The sequence below is a fragment of the Lichenostomus cassidix genome, chromosome 5 (assembly GCF_008360975.1).
Source record: "Lichenostomus cassidix isolate B80296 chromosome 5, HeHo_3.0, whole genome shotgun sequence".
NCBI classification, from domain to species: Eukaryota; Metazoa; Chordata; class Aves; order Passeriformes; family Meliphagidae; genus Lichenostomus; species Lichenostomus cassidix.
The window spans coordinates 43,167,438-43,189,348 of NC_139486.1; the positions used below are offsets into that span (position 1 = coordinate 43,167,438).

Genomic DNA, 21,911 nt, shown 5'->3' on the forward strand with positions numbered 1-21,911 from the left:
GGAGAAAAGTTGACTTTCCCTTGATTGAGGAGGAACAGGTAAGAAATCAGGCAAACTTGACACCCACAAATCCATGGGTCTCAATGGGATGCACCCACAAGGGCTGAGAGATGCTATTGCTAAGCCACTCTCCCTCATCTTTGAAAGTGCATGGAGAAAAGGGGAGGTACCTGAGAACTGGAAGAAATGCAATGCCTTTCTACCCTGCCCTGGTGAGGCTGTTGGGAGTATTCTGTCCAGACCTAGTGCTGTTCAGAGTAGTTCTCAAGTCTCCTTCTATGGAGATATTAAAAAGCCACATGAACATGATCCCATGCAACTTGCTCCAGGTGAACATGTTTTAGCAGGGGGGTTGGACTGTGATCTTCAGAAATCCCTTCCAATTCCAGTCATTCTTTTATACTGAGATTCTGTGACTCCTTACAGCTTTGTTCTCTCTGTAGGCTTTTAAAATGCACTAGATGGAGATGCAGTGTAAGGCAGGGCACCACAAAGGTAGACTGTTAGTCCTGTTTACAAGGAAAGACAAATTCCCAGATCATACTCTCAAAAAAATGCCACAAGCCTCACACTTCCACCTTTAGCACCACTCAGAGCTATGAAGTATTCAAGAGGATGTAATAATACTAGTTATTTTAACATAGTGCTTTTGTATTTATGCCTTAACTTGTTCATTGTGCCTGTATCATCCTCCTTCACACTCACAGATCACAGAGCACTTCAAATCTGGCAGTATTTGACAGTTAGCTCTGTCATTTGTATCAACCATTCGTTTGTCTTGGGACACATCCATTTGCAGCAGAGGCTTGTCATCAGCTCCACAACTACACACAGACAATCTAAGCCACAGCCATCTAAGCCTCTGATAAACACTGTGAGCCTTATCACAGCCACTCCACACTTCCCAAAGAAGATGATTTGATGAACTAAAGACCACAAGTTCAGCTCTAATACTTTTGAATTGGGTTACAATCATAAGGTTGTAACAAAATCCTCAGATGTGAAAAAAGTATTCCGATGCTGGAGTTCCCTTGGTCTTTTTTGGGTTTTTTTGAGTGCTAGATTACTAAATCACTTACTTGCAAATAAGCAACTAATGAATACTTATCTTCTCCAAAATATAGTGAGCTTCGATTCAACACCACAGCTATTTATCTTGCACTACTATAAGCTGCTCACTAGCAAGACAAAATACAACTTACCAGACACCAGCAGCCGAACTTCTCAAAGCTAAAAATGCATCTGGCTAGCAGCTAAAGACTGCAACAGCTGACATGCCTTCACCTTTACACATGATGAGGCAGTCCAAAAATTTGTTGCAGGTATCCAATGCTGTATCTTAATCCCAGGAATCTGAAAGCATCTCTTGAAAATATCACCCTGCTCCTCATCTTCTATAGAATTACCCTCTGTCTACAGCAGGCTTTAACTGATGCCTTAAGAATAATTTTCTGGGGCTACAGATATATTAATTCAAAGTCAGTAATCTTTACTGATGGGTAGGATTAGTCCTGTCCAAGTCTTGGCCCACTGCTGTATTTCTACATCCTCAACTGGTTCAGACAATCCCTTCTGAATTGGGCGGACATTTCTTTTCAACAAAACACTGCATCTCATTCTTCAGTGCACTGAGCACTGCCTGTTGAACTGAAAGCCTAGTATTTAACAGGATAGGAGCCAGAGTTACTTTGTACCCTTTGTTCCTGTACATGAAAGCCATTCATTACACTGACCCTGCTGAGTGGTTAAATCCAAGCAAAATGTCTTCAGCTGTAATAACTGTACTATCATAATAAGCACTCATTAAATAGATTATAAAGATTGCATAACTCATTGTCTCTACAAGACCTTTTTTCTCTGTCTTTTAAAGTGGTTACTAAAACTGGTTACTTATTCTTAGCAGTGTGGAAGCCATGATTTTGACTGCTCTCACAGCAAACTGTAACACAAGGTGAGGACATACATCTAAATTCAGACTGTCACCAGAATGATTTGATTTGCTAGTAATGACCATTTAGTAAAAGATTTTGCCTTTGCCTCCATTATCATTTTGGGACTTACAAAGGGAAAAGCATGGATACGTAAGATGCCTTAGTGTATCAACTTGTGAGCTTCCTGTAGAGCAGATTCAAAGTATGCTCTTGATTGAGGGCAAACTCCATTAATTACATTTGGCTATTTTTCTGAAGCGGTGTACAGCAACAAATCTAAAGGCTCCCTTCTCAAATATACCCTACATCAAAGAGGGCAGGACAAGGCAGTCTGACAGCCCTCATTTGAGGCTTCCAGGCATATGACATGGCTTTGAAGCTGCTGCAGTCCCCACTCAATCCACCTTCCTCCCGAAGCCTGCGCCAGCCAGTGTAGGATTTCTTGCACTCAAGAGCTTTTCCAATAACAGACGAACTTCCTCAGACATGACTTTAGTTTCAGTAGGATTTTTTCTCTTTTAAATACTTTCCAACCCTCAGATGCTGTAAAGCTTTGAATACATGCAGTTGTTGAAAAACTACCTCTTTTGTAGAAACTGGAGGCAATTAAATCAGTCAAAAATCACCTGAAGAAAACCTACTTAACTTGCCTTTGTTCTCCAAGAGTTTCAAATTCCCAAATGAGAGGTTTTGGAGCACAGGAAACTATTCTTCACATAATCTAGGAAATCCGGGCTACTAATTGCAGAGCATGGGTTTCATTTTGGCATTCCTGTGAAAAGACACTTTCTCTCTCCTCCAGGGCTCTGTGTAACTGATCACTGCGAACCTCGCCGCTCCTCAGCGCCAGGAGCTCCAACACCTGTTGCAAGTGAACACCAGAGGGAGCAGTAAACACTTGTCTGGTAAGAAAGCTTTATATTGGAGATGGAAACGTAAGGGAAGTAAGGTACAGCAAACCTCGGGGAAGCTTAAAAATGGTTACTGTGGGCTGCAATTTCAAACTACAAGATACTGCTAACCCAGTTTAAGTCCCCACCAGTGCAGAGACAACGAAGATTTTGAGCAACTGTGCAGATACAAACACTCTGAATGACGCAGGCTTAGCTGTGCCACATCTCCCACCCCAGCACTCCACACTCCAACGACACCAGATTTATAAAATCATCTGAGACTATAAAGCATTTATAAAAAACTCTGTGTGCATTTAGATAGATTAAATGGAAATGCAAACATACCCAACATAGAAAAGACAGACGCAGAATGGAATGTGACAAAATAGGTCATGTTTCTTATACATAAACACACAGTTCCAGCTCTACAGGGTAAAAGTGAGAACATAGTTAAGAGACACACAAGAGAAGATGAAATCAAAGATTAATATGCCAACATATCAGCAACGAACAAGTAATTACCATACTATCTCAAATATTATTCTACTAACCTGAAAAAGACAGTTAAAAATGCTTGCAAATGGTCACAACCATAACCAGAAAACGTTCCCACCTCACACCTTCATCCCTGCACTATGGCATGCAGCCTACCACGTGTAGGAGTTCCTAGGGTATTTGTCACCAGGACCCTGGCTTCAGCAGGGGTGCCAAGAGCTTCAATTCCCTAATACAGAAACAGAAATGCTCTTACCAGATCTGCTAGACACCTGGATTAAACTGATTTCTCAGATTGCCCAAATATGAGTCACAGTGTTTAGGACTTATGAGAGTTTTAGCCTGCTGCTGTGAAACTGCAGAAAAACCTGGCTCACCACACCAAGCTGAGTGCAACCCAGGACTGCAGGCATTATAAACCCTTCAGTTCTGATTGCATTGGGTTCCCTGCAAGCACATGTGTCTGAGGCAAAGAGACAAAACTGACCTTTAGTGGAAGCCTGCTTGGCAGGTGGCTTCAATACCTGTCTGGGGAATCCTAATTATAATGGACCATTTTCATGCAGCACTTCATTTAATAAAGACATTCTCCCCCATGGAGGAGACTTGCTCTGTCTGAAGGACAATCAGAGCAAGGTTTGATGACGATGGATTGCTGGTGATGAAATGAGCTTTTTATTACCACAGTTCCGGATGTTCCTACAGACCAGCCCTTGCTAGCCAGTGCACGAGTGTGTTGGCAGCACATTCTTACAAGCATGGATGATGCCCTCTTTTTCAGACATCTATACAACCCAGTCACAGCTTTTAGCATTGACTCAGAACCCTGCTTTACCTTTATTTTTGTGTTGAACAAGTAACAGTGACAATTGGAAACAGAAACATATGAGACAGAGGCTTTTAACATGAGAACACACTGCCCCAAGGCTATCCTTGCATACAACTTTTTTCTAGCCCACAGCCTGTACTCTTTAGCCCTTGGATTAACACAGCTAGTCACTGATTCACTGTGTGCCACTATTTGCTCATAGCTGAACATACAAATTTGGCATCTCTCAGAAGAGCGACGAAGGAAAATCTAGACTCCTGGGTATTTGGTATGTCTCTAATTCTGGCTGCTGTCATGCCAGGCACTTAGCGTGGATGATGTGCCATGCTCTGAATCCCCACCATCTGCTGCTCGTTAGCTGACAAAGGCAGCACATGCCATCTCCCCACTAGCTGCTGCTCATTAGTGACAAAAGCCATTCTGTGTTCACAATGTTCTCTCTGTAATAATCTAATACGAAGATGTACAAAGAGCAAAGGAAAGAGGAAACAGAGATGACAGAGTAAATTATGATCTTAACTAAGAATATTAGTGCATTCTTAAATCTCAAGATGAGAATCCTTCCAAGAGTGAGATGCAGGTCTTGGCTCCAAAGGAATATGTCAGCTGGCTGGTTTAAAAGTCAGCACAAGAGATAATCCATTTACCTCAAAATGTTTTGAAATATGCAAGCAGACATTCCTATGCTCTTTCCATTCAGGTTCTCTCTTTTGGAACGTTCTGGATCTTCCATATCTGGTAACAAAAAGAACTGAGTGCTGACAACATGCAGCTCCCAACCTCACCAGGGCAAGCACTAACTCCAGGTATCTACAATGCCTGGTATACAACCATAGGAGGATTTAGGATCTATGCAATCAATCCGTCCAAGCTTCACAGGAAAGTCCTGTTGGTAAAGATTCTGCATTTGTTAAAAGAGCCTCAGCTTCCTTTATAAATCATCTACTCAGGTGAGAAGCTGTAGTAATAGCAACACTTCAAAGAAACGTGCATGACAGATACTGGACTACACAGGCTGAGAAGCAATCCCACTGATGAGAACCAGAAGACAGGCATGAACTATAGAACAGTTCTCCATTGGGAGATATCTGATGATAGCAGATTACTCAAACTACCGAGAACTGTAAGAACTCACAAAACATTCACATTGATATCGTAAATTAATCTTTTTCAAGCTCTATTAGTGGCTTGGAGGAAAAAACAAAGAGGCTGCTCTTCTAGAAGTAATTCTTATTTACAACAACAAGAAGTCACTGTCTCAGCTTATTCCCTCCCCCCAGGCCTTCCTCAGGCCTTCTGCCCAGATAAAACCAGGTAACATTTTTCAGCCATCACATCACCATGACAGAAGGCAAGAACATGAGAAATGTTCATGCACTAAACAGCACAAAGACAGCTAGTATAGGAAGCGTTAAGGTCATACGTAAGGGCACAGAGAAAGCATGTGGAAGATGACAAATGGTATGTGGGTATGTGGGTTCTGGCAAGTGTGGGAGATGAAGAGAAAGGCCACAGGTAAAGTGACAAGTTTAACAGAAATGGTCCTGCAGAAGAGAAGACAGAAAAGTGAGAAAAGGAAGAGAGGGAAGTGATAAGACATGAATGGACAAGGCGCAGGTAATTCTGCCTCGCATCATATTTCGTCCTCACAGCCAGACTATCGCTTTTCCACGTGCTGGGCACAAAAAATGAGAACCAGACCCTGAATTCAAAGTTTTCCTGTTTAAAGGAGGACGGACAGGATGAGATGCTACAGCAACAGAATTGATACAGTATTGTTGGACATCCACATTCAACCATAAGACAAACCAAAAGAGAAAGACTTTCCACATAACCCCACATGTGTGCATGACTACTTCCTCATGGGCATGCCAAAACACAGCATACTCATCTTCACAACAAATGAACCCTGTAACCAAGCTCCTACTCATGCACAGGCAATGTGAAATAGTTACTTGATGAGGAATCACAGGCAAAGCAGCTTAAAGTACAGCTGTGAGTAGTAACACACTGGGAACTCAGCCATCTCATGCTGTTAATGCAACTCCTATGGCTTCGTGTTCACCATCAACAGCTCAGCTACTGCAAAGCAAAATCACAGCAGAAAACAAAGCACTCTAATTTCGCTGCAAGGCAAGTTTTAGGAAGTAGACCCCTGTTCTGATGGAAGGAAGGTAACAAAGCTTAGCCTAAAATGATTTAAAAAATTTTATACCTATAGAGCCGTTTTTCAATGTCTTATCTCTGAGCTAGGAACTTTTGGTTACTTTATAACATATAAGACTGGCTGGTAACACTACAAAACTGGAGATTCAAATGAGCACTATCTCCATTCTGTTTTGCCTTATTTGACCTGTTAACAACAGGCCAGCATAGGATTCAAATCAATTGCTCTCCCTGCAAGTCTCTTTTCTATGCTCATTTTAAATTTGTGAAAGTGATCTGATAGCAGATAGATGTATGGCAAGAGGAAAGAACAGTCTCATTATCTCCATCAATTTGTGCAGGATCAAAAGGATGCTCATCCAGGACACTGTCAGCCAATCAAGCTGGATAAAAGCACTTGAAAAAAAATGCAGGAAGGACAGTTCTGCAGGAACTTAAAATTCATAGTTGCAGTATAGCCTACATCACTGAGGTTTATTTGAGTTTGTGGTGACAAGAACAGCTTTTATGAACTGCCATTTTACAGCTCTTTATATTTTATTGTCAGTTACTATGTTTATTACTGTCTGTAATTCACCAGACCAAACTGATTTTGGTAAGGAAATTTTTAAACAGAGAGTCACAAAGCATATTTTCCTGTTACTAATTCCTGGGTAAACACCCAATCCAGCCTTCATTAAGAAAATCTTCATAAACATCATATAATTGTATCAAGTGAAACAAAATTTATGCAAGGCAGACAATGACAACATTCTTAGAGACACAAAAACTCCTGATGTGTATCCTATAAATAAAAAGAAGTACCATCATTCAGCTTGTTTTAAGAAGTAGAAACAGCACACCAAAAGTCGTGCCAGCAGTCTATTCAGGAGCCAAGTAATGAGGAACCTGAGTCACACAGCTGTTGTCATCAGGAACATCTCACTGAAAGGTACAGGTTGAACTTTAGATATTTTTATTCTTGCAAAGCTCCCACTGATATAATTTCTGCTAGGGTTTAAACAGATATGCATAACACTGATCAATCCTTATAACAGGGCTATCCTTTAATGCTGACATTTTTGTCGGAAAAAAAAATTAAATTAACCTGTCTTCAATGTTGCAACACAAGCCTAAAGCCTTATAAGGACTGCAAAACATCATATACTTCATACAGATACTTTTAGTTCTTTAGAAAGTGAGCGAACCTCACTGGCTCAAATAAGAACTATAACTGGAGATTTACACAGCACAGTTATTAAAGCCCCATTATTTAAAAGGGACGGATTACTGCGGTTAAAGACAAGGAATCAAGCTAAAAAAGCAAGCGTATTTAACAACACATGGTATTTCTAGCCAGGTAATAAGAAAGAAGCTATTCTTTTCTCCTTCTGCTGCATAAGCAAAGCTAATATCTTGGAAATGTTCTGGGAAAGGTAAGCTTCTTACAAGTTCAGTTTAAGTGTAATGAAAACCTCTGTAAAGTACACAGGTAAAGAAACCACATTTGCTACATGAAAAGCAGTAACATCTCAGAAATGTCTCTGTTGCTCTAGAATCACATGAAATTTGATTTTTTTCACTCTCAACTGGATTTCAAATCACAGCATTATGCTACAGCATAATTTTGCTGTCTGGTTAACATATGTAGGCTAGAAAGTTTCATGCTAATTAATGGCTGAGTAACAGCAACTAAATCTTAATGCTAAGAAAAAGACAAAATCACAGAGGAGAACCAGATCAGAGTTTTTTAGTTCTCTAGAACTAGAAGCACTATAGGAAGGATTAAAACTTAAAAACATCAATTAACAAATTAATTTAGCCTATTTTTTAGAAAATTACTGTAAAGTTCATAGAGTTGAGAATTGCATTTTGATAAGAGAAAACAAAAGTAACAGGATACAGTCAACAATTTTGAAATGAAAGGAACTATGTTTGATGGTAGTGAAGGCCAACTTAGAGTACTAGACCAGAGTGCTGAAGCAGTACATGCAGGATCCCTAAAAATCACAGAGCATCACTCTTACACTGGAATAATCACAGGTCAAGTCCCTCTCAATTTATCCCTCTGTTCAGGTACCTCCCCAAGTGCTGTTTTAAAACTGGACATTGAAGAATATTAAAGATCTGAAACAACAAAGCCTGTGTGTTTTTTCCAACAAGACCTAAATTAGAAAAGTGGCAAGAGCTTTATTCCTTCCCTAACACACACTACAGAACACAGCTGAGCGAAGCCCTGTGATACAAAGCATGATAAGGTCACAGCAATGGTCACTTACGGCATTCCTTCTCATCACTGTCATCAAAGCAGTCTGGCAGCCCATCACACTGCCAGGCCCCTGGGATACAGCGTCCATTACTGCACATGAAGTTTCCAGGAATGTTGCATTCATTCGTGAAGTTATTCCCAGGCAACAGTTGGCTGTCTGCGACAAATGAAAGAGAGGTAAGTTTATTGAGGATTTAACAAAGGCAGCAAAAGCTGTCACTGAGCAAGCTGTTCATCAGTGGTTGAATAAAGATGAAACAAATGGATCCTGACCCAGGTTATTTTGTCATTATCCTATCAGTATCCTGAGCATGGTATTTGGTAGCACTTTTTCCTAAAGTCTCATTTCATCTGTTCTCTATTCTCACACTCCATTTTGCAGATTTCCCTTGCTTTTTTCCTTCTAGGAACATACATGCAGCCTCTATGTATACTCAGGTCAAAGCAATGTTTGTTTAAAAAAAACAATTCTCTCTTCTTCACAGGGTCAGTCTAAACAGAAGTAAAACAGATGAGGTTATATGAGCTCAGCTTTATTCTCCCATGCTTTTGTCAGATTAGTACTTAGCTTGCAGAATACCTTGTTGTTGTTAGCCAGGGGCTATGCACAAGGTAACACACTGACTAATTCATACTAGGTTTTCAATTAAGTTTTAAACACAGTGCTGCTGATCAAAGTTAGAATTGAGCTTCTTGATGTCAATCCAGTCCCCTGACATACATCTGTCCACAGGCAAGCTGGCACACTGAGAGTCTGCCAAGTGGAGGGGGAACAGCAGCAGGATACTGGAGATCAAGAGAAGAGTGAGAAAGAAACCTAGAGATTTGCCTTCAAGGTTAAATACAGCACTAGTCTGTCATTTTAATCTATTATTTTTCTCACTTTGTGCATTGTTTTTTGGAATGCAGATATCACAGATGCGTGAACTTCAGCGAAGGAAAGATAATGACACTCAATGGCTTTAATAAGCATCAAAATGGCATGACCTGTCACCGAGCTGGGGGGAAGCTGCAAGACAAGGCAGAGAGTGAGAAAAATAATATTCTTCCCCTTGTCTTCCTGCCATATTCCAGACTAGTTCCAGGCAACATGAACTTGAGTAGGCATAAACCCCAGAAATACAAAGCTTCCCAGCTAAGGATTGAGGTGTCACAAAAACATGTCCCCCCTGCCAACCTGCATATCTTCATGGTTCAGAACCAGGAAGAACAAACTAAGCTGACACAAAGCTCAACCATTTAACTATCATTTATCTATTTTGAGGATAACCACATTATGTTTGGAACTCTGGGGGAATGGCAGAGCTGTAGTTGGTTCCCTCCACTACCCATCCCTACACTATCTTGCTTCCTGCTGCTCTTGGAGTCCAACTCCTTCGTCTCCCAAGAAGGCCTGAACACCAAAGGCAAGGAAAAACATTATGAACACAAAATGGTGAGTGCCCCACTCTTAAGTGCTGTACAGGGCACAGAGCAGATCACAACTGCCAGGATAAGAAGGTTCAGATAAAACCTTTTTCCTAGCTCATTCCTGAAGTCCCACGATGGAATCTAATTTGTACAGGCATCTTTGGAAAACACATCTACCAAAATAATAAGCTTTATAGCATGATTAGTGTCCCTGTTGAGCCACTAGCAGAGAAGAAAAACCCAGATTCTCAGTGTAGCATACAAAAGAGAGATTTATTATTTTGAATCCAACCTATATAGGCTTTTCAGAGGTCACCCAGATTGATCAGTCAGAAACCTCCCCCTAGGCCTGACTGGCCAGGCCTGAACTGTCCAAATCTCGAGACACTGTTCTAACAACATCCAAACTTTATCTTTGTTTATAAAACACAGAAGTTGTTCTCGTGGGAAAGACCTGTGCTAGCCACAGATTAGTGCATGAGGCTTTTCAGAAACTCCTGAATCAGGCAGATCTAGATGGTTCCCTTCCTCCCTCACAACGTATCAAAATGCTCCATCCATGACACAGGCAAAACTGCTAAGTTTCACATCACTATTTCAAAAGACATGAGAGGAATGCTTCAGGGAGGAAGTCTCTTTAAGCCTATGTCTGCCTCAAACAATGTATTTCCTTTCAAATGTTATTTCTTGCAAATGGCTGACTTTCCTGGGGATGTTTCAAGAATCTGCCAGCACAGAACAGATGCCTTAATGGAAATTTGCCCTGAGCTGTTAAAAGACAATGTAGTCCAGAAAAAAAGGTGGAAATAAGGTCTTCTGAGGCAGGTGGGCAATCGGAGCCACTGTCTGCACACCCAGAACGACCTTCTGTAACTCTCCTGCTGTAGCACCCTAAAGAAAGAGAATGACAGACACCAAAAAGCATGCCCAAGGATGCAGCTGGCAATTCGACATCTTTCAGCAGTGTCATTCAAACCTCAGTTTCATTCCCTGCACCACTGTTCTTCCCATGGAGAAACAGCAGGTTTGCTCTCTACGCTGTTACAGCCTACAGCACACTGGAATAAGCTCAGCTCCAGCCCAGTCAGGCAGGGCCCTCACTGCTCCCAGCAGCTCCTAGGGAAACGCTGCACCCAACTCTGCCTCATGCCTGAGTCCCTAAATTCAAATCAGCAATGGCAACAGTGTGTCCTTGGCTACCCCTGCCATGAAACACTGAACAGATAAGGCTCTATCAATAAGCACCCCCAGGCTAGCGCAGCCTTACAGCATCACTGTTAACTGAGTTCTGCACTTCTGCGTTCATCCAGCAACGGCTTTGTTGTTGTTTAGGCATTTTTTCCCCTTATAACAGTAACTGAGCACATTCAGCTCAGTCTTTGTATCACTGGCATGTACCTGGTAAGTAATGACCAAATGAAAATCACCACATCCAAAGAGCTGCAGGGTGAAGCTGTCAGCATTTACACAACCTCCTATTAGCAAATCACTCCCAGTGCACGACCACTTCTGCCTGCAACTGGAGAAAATCTAACACAGTAACACAAAATTACAGGATGCCATTGTCAGACCAAGATAGGAAAGAGATACCTCACTATGCCTTGCAACATAAAGGTTCAGTTAATACACCCTCTTCTCAAGTTAGTGACAAAGCATCTAAGAGCTTCAACAGTAGAATCTAACTCCCTTCTCCACAGTCCCCCTCAAAAGCAGCTTTCAGGTCAGTATGGTACTACTGGAAGATTTTGCTGGTAATTTTCATAACCTTCATTAGAATTTACAAGTTCTCAGATATTACAAAACTGAAATGTCCTGGCTAAGAATAAATCTCTGATATAAAACAGAGCTTATTCAAGCTTGACAAGAGAACTAGGAATTACCAAGGCTTTTGCTCTCTCAGAACCTAAGCAACTAAGGCAGTACATTTACGCAGCAACATCAAAAAGCTGCCAATCTCATGGCATCTCTCTCCATTGCTCTGCACTACCTTCTTATCTCATCTTGTATCTATATCTCTCATCCAACCTGCTCCCTTCCACATGGAAGCAGCACCTATTCAAAATGAAAAGCCCTTTGGTGAACATTTAAGTGAGACTTCTTCTCAACTTGGGCAAGTTACTAGCTAAGACCCAAGACCAGGTCTCACAGCTACCTGCCCCATTTACAGAACTGCCTTCTCCCCATGAAACATCATGGTGTTCCCAAGAGAAAACATAAAAACTGGATACATCTCAAGCTCTGTAACACCTCCTGTGCAGAATAACCAAAGCTTGGCCCCTGTCAGATCTGCTGCTATTATCCTGCCGGAGAAGTTGTAGCTGTGATCTCTACACTCCCTTAATGAAAAAAATTTAGAACAAGCTAACGGATTTTAGAAATTTTCAGAGTTTCAAAAAGCATGAACAAGAAACAACCTCCCTAAAAATGCACTAGCAAGTCCTTGTTCCATTTAACAACTCCTTTAAACAAATGCCACATGTCTACCCTATTAGATTGAGGCAACATTCCCAGAACAGGTATCAAATTTTATTTTTTACCCGGGAAGTTGTTTACAAGATTTCCTTTGTCATACAATAAATTTATCCTCAATATTCTTTCAAAGCAAGGATGTATTACTAACGGTTTCACTAAACAAACAAGAGATAGCGGCAGATCAAGATACCTGCAGACAGCTCTACCCCAGCTTTGCTGCAGAGTGTGAACACGGGAACTCAGACTCAATCCAGTTTCAAAGCAACCAATATTTCTCTTAAAACATGACCTTCACCAGCTCCTAGGAGAGTTGCATGTTACAGACAGCAATTTGAGAGTCACAGCCAATGCATCTAGAAACTTGTTTCGTGCATTACTCCATACCCAAAAAATTCACTGGTGGATTAAAAAACTGTCAAAACAATGGTACATGTGGAACTGCTTTAAATGGTATTACTCCTTCTGCTCCCCTCGCACTTTGCAAATCTTTCCTAATGGATTTAAAAACCCACTCAAAGAAATCCTCAGGGCGGTCCTCAGCTCCCAGCCCTCAGGAATGTGGCATTCCTGCCCCCGCAGCACACAGCCCAGTGCAGGACTGTGCATGCACAAGGAGGGGCAGTGTTACAGACACACTCAAGACAGACATGGAAAGGACCAAAACACATCAGCATGTCCATTTTTCTAACAAGGTCCATAAAGATATCAGGTTTTTTTAGCCAACTTGCTGCACTGCCTGTTGGCAGGGGCAGAAACTCCTTCAATCTGGCAGAGCTGGCGTTCCAATGGATGACATATTTACCCTGCAGCCTCTTTGATTAATTTTGAATTCAACCCAAATAGGAGCTACATGGATGCGTTCAGTTAAGTAAAGGAGGAAGGAAAGAAGGGGAAAGTAGTCCATTTTCACTGCAACACATTGCTCACTTTAAGCAGCATACCATCTGGGCTGAATTTAAAAAAAAGGGACTCATGTTTCACTCTGAAAGGGACTGAGTAAGGAAAATCAATCTGTTTTAGCAGCCACTTCCAAAAATGTTGGTATCTAAATATTTAATATTCCCTGAAAAAGAATCAGGGAAAAATAAATTAAAGGATAAGTCATACTGAACAAGCACTTCACACTGTATTAAGAAAGCAAGTCAAGGATATCCTTCACAAAACCACCTTTACCTGAAAGCACTCCAGGGAATTGTGCACATTAAAGAACAGATCATTACTGATAACACAGCTCTGTATCAGAAAGTCTAATCAGTAAGAACAGGCAATCAGCCTGGCCAAGGAGGATTTGAGGAAGAAATACAAGACACTAATGTGTTCAACACCCTCGTGAACAATGCCAGTAACTTCAGCCTTTTGGTAAAAAGGATCTTCCACCAAGAGTGAAGCATGAACTCTTCACTGTCAAACCTTTGGCATGTCTTTTGCAGGAATCATGGGATCTTCACTGGATACTTTCAATGGATTTCTGCTTAAAGTTTTTGATATGTGAAGAGAATTATTTTGATCAGGCTGGTATGTAGCTGAAGGGTTACTAATGATACTTTCCTGTCACACTATTATACTCCATACTCATTTTTAATTTCTGCTTAAACTCTTGCCAAGTGTAAATCTACACCAGGTTTGATTTAAGCACATCAGAAATCTGTTTTAACTCTACTGAAATCTGCAACATGTTATGAAAACAAAAGGTGAGAGACTAGAGTGAGCCAGTAGCTGGAATTTGCAGCAAGACAGCATCCAAAAGACATACCTTCAATACCTGCCAATATTTGATCACCAGCAAAACACATCACAACTAAAGACAAGTGAGCAATATTAGCAGACTTGAACCAATACTTTTTGATCTTCCTCTGACTTCTTAAAAGATGGCAATAAGCAGCGTCAAGTTACTGGTAGGCCTTTACAATATCTGATTTGTCAGAGAACACAAAACTACTTCCAAACACTTACATTCAGATCCAGTTGCTTCCGTAAATTTAGCCCCTCAGGACAGGTGCTTCCTTCCATACTTCTTTATGTTGACATGAAGCATCTGACTCACTCCACGTCTACTCTGGAGAGATCTACTAATACAGGTGATGCACTCAGAAGAGGAACTCAAAGGCTGAGCATGAAGAAACTTCAGCTTAACATTGCCTATAAACTTCAGCTTAACATGTACATGCACAAACTTCATTGGCAATAGAAGCACGTTGCCAGCAAGATAACACCAGTGCATTAAGGCAGACTTGGCTTAACACTCACTGCACTGTGAGAAGGCACAGACGATTTGTGCTTATGGGAGAACATCAAAGTCAGCACTCCCACAGCCACCCAGAGAGACTGTGGAACAAACTTGCTCAACCTTACTACACTTCACCCCCTGTTGAAATGAAAACAAGGCACTAGTTTTGAACAGGAAGGTGCCCATATTGAATTCAAGAACCTAGGGTATAAAAAGTTTCCCATTAACAGCACCAGAAAGGTAAGAAAAATACATCAATGGGGATGAAGTTAACTTTCCATCTCTCAAATAAACACTTCTGGCATTACCCAAAAAGTTGTTTGCAGCTGAATGTTCATAAGTGTATCATGTAAATCACCATAAATGGTGATTTTTCAGTCTGATTTACTTTCCTATGCACTGCTGCAAAGGTCCTTGCAAGAACAGAAGAAAAGCATGCCAGTGCACATTCAGACTGGCTTTGGGAAGCAAAGAATAAGACAAGCTCTCTCTTGCTCTGCAGTGAAACCTCTGGAAACACCTAAGCCATCTACCACAAGTAAAGGACACCTGCCACTGATTATCTGACAACTTAAATCCCCTTGAACAGTTTAAATCCCTATCCTCCCCTATCCTCATTTAAACTGCCTGATGATTACAGTGCTTATGCTATATTAGAAGTTATGAGGGTTATTTGTAAAGGCAGATTGACAGTCCCACTGCAATACAAGAGTTCAAAAATGTTTCTTCACTGAAGCAGCAGGTAAATTAGTGATTATTCAAGGAACTGCTCACTGATCAGGTTCGACTTCCCCTCCTTCAGTCTTCCAACTGTGATCCATGAGATGTGGTATATTTGGTATCTGGCATTTTCAAGATTTAAAATGGATCAGTCCTGGCCAAAAAATCAGAAACTCCTATGGTAACTTCAAATTAAACACTAAATACTACTGAGGCAAGTCAAAGACAATGGGAAAACCCTCTCAAGAGTACTAAAATGGATAGCTTCTTTTATTTTAGACAGAAAAAGTACTCTAGCAAGGAACACTGACTACTATCCAATGCCCATCATTCACACATTAATTCCTCACTGCAAAAGCTGCCTTTGTTGAAGTGGAGATCAATTAAAACACCATGCCCCTCACCATAAATAATACAATATGCAAAGAACAGAGTATCTAACGAGATGCGGCGCGAGGGAAAACTCACAGCACTCTCAATATGAGATATAAAGTAAGCTCCAACTTTATTTCGTTAAACGAGACTTATATACTGTTACAGAAGTTTCTAATTATAGATACACACACACCTGCAGCTGTTCTCACACATTCAGGGATTCTCTTGTTAACTCCCTTATTCTTTTCTCATAACACTCTTGACTCCTAATCTTTCTCATGGCATTCTTCCCGCAAAACATTCTCAGATAAACAACTACTGCAGCTTGTCGGAATTTTACTGAGGCCTGGGAACACTGAAGCCTTGCTCAGTTCTGCTCGGTTAGCATGAATTTTGCTGGAAAATTATATTTTCCAACAATTCCCCCGTTTCTCTTGTGAGAACAGACGTCTTGTTATCAGATTAATTTGCTTTGCTATAAGTAATTGTTATTATTAGAATTGCTATAAATTTACCTAAGGAAATTTCACTAGTTAGATATGTTGCCATGGTTTAGAAATTGTCATTGCTGAAAACATTCACTTCACAGGTAAAGCTTAGAGAACCTTTTCCGGACAAGGACTCTAAGTTTACTTGGAAGAAGGTTTAGCTTTTGTAAACTCAATTTGGTAAATGAAAATTATCTGATCATATTTTGATGCAAAACATTTTGAGACTCATGGCATGTTTCCCAGCCAGTTAGAACCAAAGCTTGGCCAGAGCTCAGGTGCTAAGTGGAAGGGTTTTCTTAGAACATCTTATAAACAAGCTTTGATTAATATCAATAAGGAGAGTATCTTAACATGTTACCACTTTTGTAGATAGCTATATAAGGTGAGATGAAATATTTGAAAACAATAGATATTATTACTTAACTTTAACTAAGAAAGATAAAACTGCAAAGCTTTTGTGAATAATAATATAAACTAACAAATTTAAAACTTAAAATTAATATCACTAAAAATGAATAAAGCTTAATCTTAATAACTCTTATCTTACACCAACAAATAGGACTTAACTATAATGGAATTTAAAATTGATATTATCTTAACAACTTAACTCTAACAAGATTTAAAACTTACAACTTAACAGAATTTAAAATTAACATCACTTAATATTACTTAACAGAATTTTAACTTTAGCAGAACTTACAACTTAATAGAATTTAAATTCACCATTACTTAACTTTACTAGAATCTATACTTAACTAAAGATACTTAACAGGTAATTTAAACTATTCAGTATAACTTCACTCACAGGTTTTCATTCACACATCAAAACTCTCAAGAAATCAAAATCACATTCTCATTAATCACAGCCTTCATTTACACATTAAAGCATTCAAAAAGCAAACACTCTCAGTAGGCCTACAACATTCACACATACACACAAATACTTTAGCAAAATTCAATTTTCATTTAAGGCTTTTAGTATTCAAGGTGTTATTATTTCTTTATCAGGATAATATCTTGTTACAATGCTTCTTTATTAGTAAATTGCTGGAAATAGGTTTTGGCCTGTTGGTCAATACGTGGCAATGGATGTTTCACCCTGCAAAGCGAATAATTAGAGGTTTTGGAGAAAACAGCTGGAGAACGTGTTCAAAGATCTGTTTCTGAAGCTAGATGGACGTGATTCCCGAGCGGGAGATGAAGGATCTCTAGTTCAGAGCACTGAAGAAGATTCGCATCTTTGAAATTCTTAAAAGTTCTCCATGATTACAAAAGAAACAACTCTATCTTGTATCAAACTGCTGTTTCTGCTGGCAACGCTGTTGGTTAGTTCTGGTTCGCTGCTGAAGCTGTCAATCATTTCCTCAGCCTTGAGGAGGTGTAGAGTTTAGAGTTTCATTACAAACGTCACAGCTGAGCAGTGAAGGAGGCGTGGATGGCTCGCGACTCCGCCTACCGGGGTACCCTCTGGGACTTCCGCTCTGGTTGTCATTCGGCCAGAAGCCACGGTTGGAGCAACTTCCGGTAGGAGCCTCCTTTGTGTGGCGCGCAGTGAGGGGTAGGAGCCGCCGCTGGTTTTGGTCATTGGTCACTTTTCCTTTGTTCTTTTTGTTTTTGCAAGCTTCTGTGCTGTGAGTATCTTTGTTACAGTAGAAACACCAACTTTTTCTGCTACAGTTTTTCTGCATGCGTCTCTCACTCCCACATCGGTAACATCGGGATGAGTTCTGGTTACTCTGTTTCTTTACCCGCGATATCGGAGCTCGCTCTAACCAAATATTCAGTTGTTCTGGCAAAAGTCCAACAGTGACTCTCTCAAACAAAGCAGCTAAGATGTTTTTCGTTGTAACATTACCAAGTTTTGTGATATATTGAGACATGAACAGACTTTTCATCCAATCGAGCAACTTTAAATTCTCGGCTACCAGCAGTCTCTCCCCCCCCCTCCCTGGCGGGGGGGGTTTCCCTGGCAGCTGTGCCGCGGCTGCCGAAGTTCCCCGCATATCAAAAGCGGCACAGTAATTCACAGGCTTTTCTCTGCTTAATGCAGGTACTATGTCCTGCGCTGTGAGCCACGTAAGGTTTTGCTCTGTGGCATGTATTTGTAAGCAGGCTACAACTTTACTCCATGATTTGCCAAGCTTTCTTGCAAGTTTATCACAGTCCAAAAGCAAAACAGCTCCGTAATTCAACCATTCTGTTACACTGAATACTGTAATAGGATTTATAAAAAATCCATAAGCTTGTCCTACTGCCATCAGGCCAGCCAAATAAAACAGGCTACTGAGTTCGTGCTTTTCTAAAAAGCATAACAATAAAATTCGGGCTACCTCTGATTCCATTTTGGGTCCAGCTGGTTTTCAGGTCCTGGTCAACACTGTCTAAGCACTCGATCGAGGCTCGCAAGTTGCCAGAGTTGTGCAGTTTACCGAGTTATAGCCCTCACGGTAGGCAGGTAATCACCTGTGTCTTCCGACCTTTCCCAATTCGGGCAAAGACACGACACGCTGAGGCTGCACTCCTCTAGCACCTCTCCGTTCGCGCCGCTCTCAGAAGCCGGGTCGTAAAACTCCGTTGTCAGGGTCCGTAGCTCGCTCCGTATCACGTCGGGGTCACCATTTAACGAGATGCGGCGCGAGGGAAAACTCACAGCACTCTCAATATGAGATATAAAGTAAGCTCCAACTTTATTTCGTTAAACGAGACTTATATACTGTTACAGAAGTTTCTAATTATAGATACACACACACCTGCAGCTGTTCTCACACATTCAGGGATTCTCTTGTTAACTCCCTTATTCTTTTCTCATAACACTCTTGACTCCTAATCTTTCTCATGGCATTCTTCCCGCAAAACATTCTCAGATAAACAACTACTGCAGCTTGTCGGAATTTTACTGAGGCCTGAGAACACTGAAGCCTTGCTCAGTTCTGCTCGGTTAGCATGAATTTTGCTGGAAAATTATATTTTCCAACAAGTATCTTCTAAATATCTTACAGTGTTAGTTGAAGCAACTGGCACATTCCCTGTAGTAGGTGGCTACATTTCACCACTTAACCACACAAGCACCTTAATTAAATATAATCTTCTAAATCATTCCCTGATAAACAACCATTTTTCCTTGCAACAACATGTGCAGGAAGTGAGCCGAGGTGAACAGGCTTACTTTAATCCTGCAGCCTTCATGGTTGGAGTCTATATTTGGGGGACTGGGCATTTCACTAAAGCTTCCACATTTGCTTGTCTCAGCAGCAGTGCAGCTGCTTGAGTACACACCAAAAATACATCCCCCAGGTCTGCAGGCTCTCGGCACACTTAGCGTGGTGGAAGGGAAACAGGCTATAGGCCATTAGCAGTGCAGAGTGAACACAGCTCCAAACTAGGACAGGTTTTAACAGAAAAAGGAAAGAGGAGAGGAGGAAGGAATATTTTAGAAAACTGAACTGGGCGCACCTTGAAAGAGAAGCATTCCCCAGCAAGCAGGTTAAATGGAGATTATAATACGCTGTTCTTATTCAAGCTAAAGTTACTCACCTTGCTTTCTTAAAAAAGCAGCAAAGACAGAAACATCTTATTTTTAATACCTTTGAAGGATACCAACCATATGAAGTTAAACAAGGGCAAGTGCTGGATTCTGCACATGGGATGGGGCAATACTGGTTGTGTGTGTAGATTAGGAAACAAGATGCTGGAGCAGTGCTGTGGAAAGGAACCTGGGAGTCCTGGTCAATGGCAAGTTGAATCTGAGCCAGCAGGGCCCTGGCAGTCAGGAGGCCAAGTGTGTCCTGGGTGCATCAGGCACAGCACTGCCAGCCAGACAAGGGAGGGGATTATCCTGCTCTGCTCTGCACTGGGGTGGCCTCACCTCAAGTGCTGGGGGCAGTTTGGGCACTGCAACATAAAAGGGACATAAAGTCATTAGAGAGTGTCCAAAGGAGGGCCTCAAGGATGGTGAAAGATCTGGATGGGAAGCCACATGAGGAGTGGCTGAGGTCACTTGGTCTGCTCAGCCTGGAGGAGACTGAGGGGAAACCTCGTTGCAGTTACAGATTCCTCATGAGGGGAAGAGAACGGGCAGTGCTGATCTGTTCTCTGTGATGACTGACAGAACTAGAGGGAATGGCCTGAAGTTGTGTCAGGGGAGGTTTAGGTCGGACATTAGAAAGAAGTTCTTCCTCCAGAGGGTGGTTGGGCACTGGAACAGCTCCTCAGGGAAGTGGTCACAGCACCAAGACTGACAGAGCTCAAGAAGTGTTTGGACAATGCTCTCAGGCACATGGTGGAGTGTCTTGTGTTGGACCAGGAGTTGAACTTGCTGATCCTGATGGGTCCCTTCCAACTCAGCACGTTCTATAATTCTATGGCACCCTGCTATAACATCACCCCGAGGAAAACATTATTTTTGTCTTCATAAAAACAAAAGACTAAAGGATTTATGCACAATAATGAAGAAGATCTACAACAGACCTTGGGACACAATTTAGATTTCATTATTCCTGTCTTTCATTTAGCAATACACTTGTAATTACTTGCCATCAGTTGTTGCATCAAACAGCTGTACCTAAGAAAAATTAAATGGGGAGTAAGGGTAAACAAGGAGATAATAAGCTCATGTGATCCATCACACTACTCCAATTTCCCAAAACACAGGCCAAGCTGACATTCTGCCCGGAAAATACTGAGATCATGCATGAAATGTGACAGCAGCAAGACTGAGTCTGATTCATTCAGCATCAAATTGAAAGGAATAACAAACAGCAACATAAGCAATGAAAAAACCCCTTCCATTTAACAAGAAGCCCTATGGGTATTTTACTGTTTTTCTAACAACTGGGAGGGGCTAGGTTTAAATTTCCTCACATGATATTCCATGTCAATAAAAACCTACCACAATTAAGTTTAAGTTTCCCAATCACAGAATCAGAACATTTACTTTCAAAGACCAAAAGCTTTTAATTGCCCTTTGAGACTTGCAAGGACTTTTTTTTGCACTGCGCAGATGCAAGAGGTCATAAAAGGCTGCTGGTAACCATGTTTTCTTGCTTAAAAACATGTATTGAATTACCTGCATTTCGGGGCCTTCAGAGATGATGATTAGCTGTGCACACTCTGAGATGTTCAGCCATACTAGCTGGGCAGATTCATCTAGGCCTTACACATGTAAGAAAAATCCCACACAGTTTTTCTGTCTGGAGAAAACAACTGAATTAACTATTGTGCTATTTCCCCACAGGCAAGTGGTACTTCAAGCTGTTCTGTTGTATCACATGACAATCACTTAAAGAGTTCCTCTAATGAGAAGTAATCACAAGGACTGGCAGAAGTTAACTGTGAGGCTGTAGAAGTGTTAATTCTCTGAAAAAAATAATTCCATAATTGCTCTATAAGCATTGCACTATGGCAGTGGTTAAAGTATGCTCTAACCTAAAGGCATAAAAATCACTGAAGTCCTTTGGAGTTGGTAGCTGATACTGGACACACTCTCCCTCTTTTACATCCCAACATACAAAAACAAGAATGCCCAAACATGCAGCAGTACAAAAATAGAAAAGGGGAGAAAGAATGCTTCAGCAGGATGCTGAGGAAGCATCATCTTGCCCCTCCTCCTATGAGTAGTCACTCAGCACTTTTAAAAATATTTAATATTTCTGTAG

General features: G+C 41.1%; 1 protein-coding gene across 6 annotated transcripts in view; it reads right to left on the reverse strand.

Annotated features, from left to right (window-relative positions):
- The window catches only part of LDLRAD3 (low density lipoprotein receptor class A domain containing 3), a 107,333-nt gene that overhangs the window by 60,083 nt on the left and 25,339 nt on the right, over window positions 1-21,911 (reverse strand). For all 6 annotated transcript variants that reach the window (XM_085062664.1, XM_085062663.1, XM_085062662.1 and 3 more), the window contains exon 2: window positions 8,573-8,719. In XM_085062664.1, coding sequence (XP_084918790.1) covers window positions 8,573-8,719 — 147 coding nt within the window. The remainder of the gene's footprint in view (window positions 1-8,572; window positions 8,720-21,911) is intronic.